Genomic DNA, 2,409 nt, shown 5'->3' with positions numbered 1-2,409 from the left:
TAAAAAATATCAAGTCGAAAATTGCACTGCACCTGCGTGAGTACCAGGACCTTCTGAATATCAAGATGGCTCTAGAGATTGAGATTACAACTTACAGGTGAGGGAACAAGCTGAAGTTATGCTATAGCTTGGTGCCATGAACTGGTACATTGGCATTACTTTATTATGCCAACATAAATGATTTAACATTACGTATCTATTTTTATTCACAGAAAACTGATTGAGGGAGAGGACTTGCGACTTACTGGCATGGTGCAAACCATGTCCATTACAAGCGGCGCCATGGGTGGTGGTGGCATGGCCATGGGTATGGGTGGAGGAGGCATGTATGGTGCTGGTGGAATGGGTATGGGTGCTGGTGGAATGGGTATGGGTAGTGCTGGTGGAATGGGTATGGGTGCTGGTGGAATGGGTATGGGTGCTGGTGGAATGGGTATGGGTGCTGGTGGAATGGGTATGGGTGGAGGAGGCTTCGGTGGTCCTGGTGGAATGGGAATGGGTGGAGGAGGCATGGGTGGTCCTGGCGGAATGGGTGGAGGAGGCATGGGTGGTGGAATGGGAATGGGTGGAGGAGGCATGGGTGGTCCTGGTGGAATGGGTGGAGGAGGCTTCGGTGGTCCTGGTGGAATGGGTGGAGGAGGAATGGGTGGTCCTGATGGAATGGGTGGAGGAATGGCTGCTGGTGGCATCGGAGGCATGGGGGGTGCAGGAATGGGTGGAGGTGTTGCAGGAGGGATGGGCGCAGGACTAGGTGGCTCCCCCGGAGGAGCGGGTGGAAGAATGGGTGCTGCTGGTCCTGGCGGAGTGATTGGTACTGCCGGTATGGGAGGTGTAGGAGACATGGGTGGTACAGGAGGAATGGGTGGAGTCGGTGGTATAGGTCAAAGCATGGGCCCCGGTGGTTATGGTGCAGGGATGGGTGCTGATGGAGTCGGTGGTATAGGTCAAAGCATGGGCCCCGGTGGTTATGGTGCAGGGATGGGTGCTGGTGTTGCAGGTGCTGGTGCTGGTATGGGTGCTGGTGGTGTTGGTATGGGTGCTGGGGGTGCTGGTGGTGCTGGTATGGGTGCTGGGGGTGCTGGTGGTGTTGGTGCTGGTATGGGTGCTGGTGGTGCTGGTATGGGTGCTGGGGGTGCTGGTGGTGTTGGTGCTGGTATGGGTGCTGCTGGTGGTGCAGGTGCCGGTATGGGTGCTGGTGGTGTTGGTGCCGGTATGGGTGCTGATGGTTTAGGTGGAGCTAAGGGTGCTGGGGGTGTAGCTGCAGGTATGGGTGCTGGTGGTGCAGGTGCAGGTATGGGTGCTGGTGGTGCAGGTGCAGGTATGGGTGCTGGTGGTGCAGGTGCAGGTATGGGTGCTGGTGGTGCAGGTGCAGGTATGGGTGCTGGTGGTGCCGGTGTGGGTGCTGGTGGAGCATATATAGGTGCTGATGGGTCAGGTATGGGGGCTGGAGGGGTAGGTAATGGCACGATTGATGTTTTTGGTACCACTAAGGGTGTACAGGTAGGTGGAGGTCTGGGAGTAGATGGTAGAGGTGTTGATGGTGGCCTAACAGGGTCAGATAGCACGGGTGGTGCTGGTATGCGGGGTAGTGGACAAGATGGCGGCACCGGTGGAGTAAAGGGTGTTTCCGGGACAGGTCCTGGTGGGGTCGGTGGGGTAGGAGGAATGGGAGCCGGCGGCCGTGGTGGAGCAGGCGGTATGGGTGGTGCAGGTGATGGAGGAGACGCCGGTGTGGCTGGTCCTGGGGGTTTAGGCTCTGGGGCAGGGGCTGCGAGAATGGGTGGTGGTACAGGACCTGGCGCAGGGGGACCTGGTGTTGGAGGAGGAATAAAGGGCAAGGGAGGAATGGGTGGAGACGGTTCCACTGTTAGTAGAGTTGGTGCTGGTGGAGGAGGGAAGGGTGGTGTGGGAATGGGTGCTGGAATTCTGGGATATGCATCTGAAGGATACGATGCCACCCTGGAGGGCTATGCAGGACAAGCTGTGGAGCTGACAGAGCGGAGGACGGTACTCATCAGGTAAACACTATATGCACCGTTGGTTTTTCAGCAAATCGCTCAATTCAAGTGAAGACATGTATTAATATAACGATAACGATATCCCCCCCAGAACTGTCAAAACTGAAGAAGACGTGCTAGAGACAGACCACCAGGAGCAGACCTACATCATCACCGGAGCGGGCGATGAGTCGGACAGTGAATAAAGCAAGAGTGGCCGTGTGACCTTCTTTCACCCTTAAAACCCCCACGCCCCCTTTGAGCTTTGCATTGACCAAACCCCCATGTCTGGGCACTGACCTTTACCCTTTGACCTGGACATGAAGACCATGGATGACCCCTTTCTACCGAGTCATGCCTTGACCATAGGCCTGAAATGTGATCTCTAAACTTTTGTGTGCCCTTACACACC

General features: G+C 56.3%; 1 protein-coding gene across 1 annotated transcript in view; it reads left to right on the top strand.

Moving 5' to 3' along the window:
- LOC308083627 (uncharacterized protein) overlaps positions 1-2,203 on the top strand; it is a gene marked incomplete at both ends in the record, with an annotated part of 5,885 nt that extends 3,682 nt beyond the window's left edge. Inside the window, 3 exons of the mRNA XM_080425942.1 lie at positions 1-97; positions 213-2,018; positions 2,110-2,203. The exon at positions 1-97 is cut by the window's left edge and continues 28 nt beyond it. Coding sequence (XP_080282068.1) covers positions 1-97; positions 213-2,018; positions 2,110-2,203 — 1,997 coding nt within the window. The remainder of the gene's footprint in view (positions 98-212; positions 2,019-2,109) is intronic.
- Positions 2,204-2,409: the final 206 nt, after the last annotated feature.

This window comes from Gymnoscopelus braueri (assembly GCF_963280865.1).
Source record: "Gymnoscopelus braueri genome assembly, chromosome: 4".
Taxonomy (NCBI): domain Eukaryota; kingdom Metazoa; phylum Chordata; class Actinopteri; order Myctophiformes; family Myctophidae; genus Gymnoscopelus; species Gymnoscopelus braueri.
Note: the sequence above shows the minus strand (reverse complement) of the source record. Positions and strands in the feature narration are given on the sequence as shown.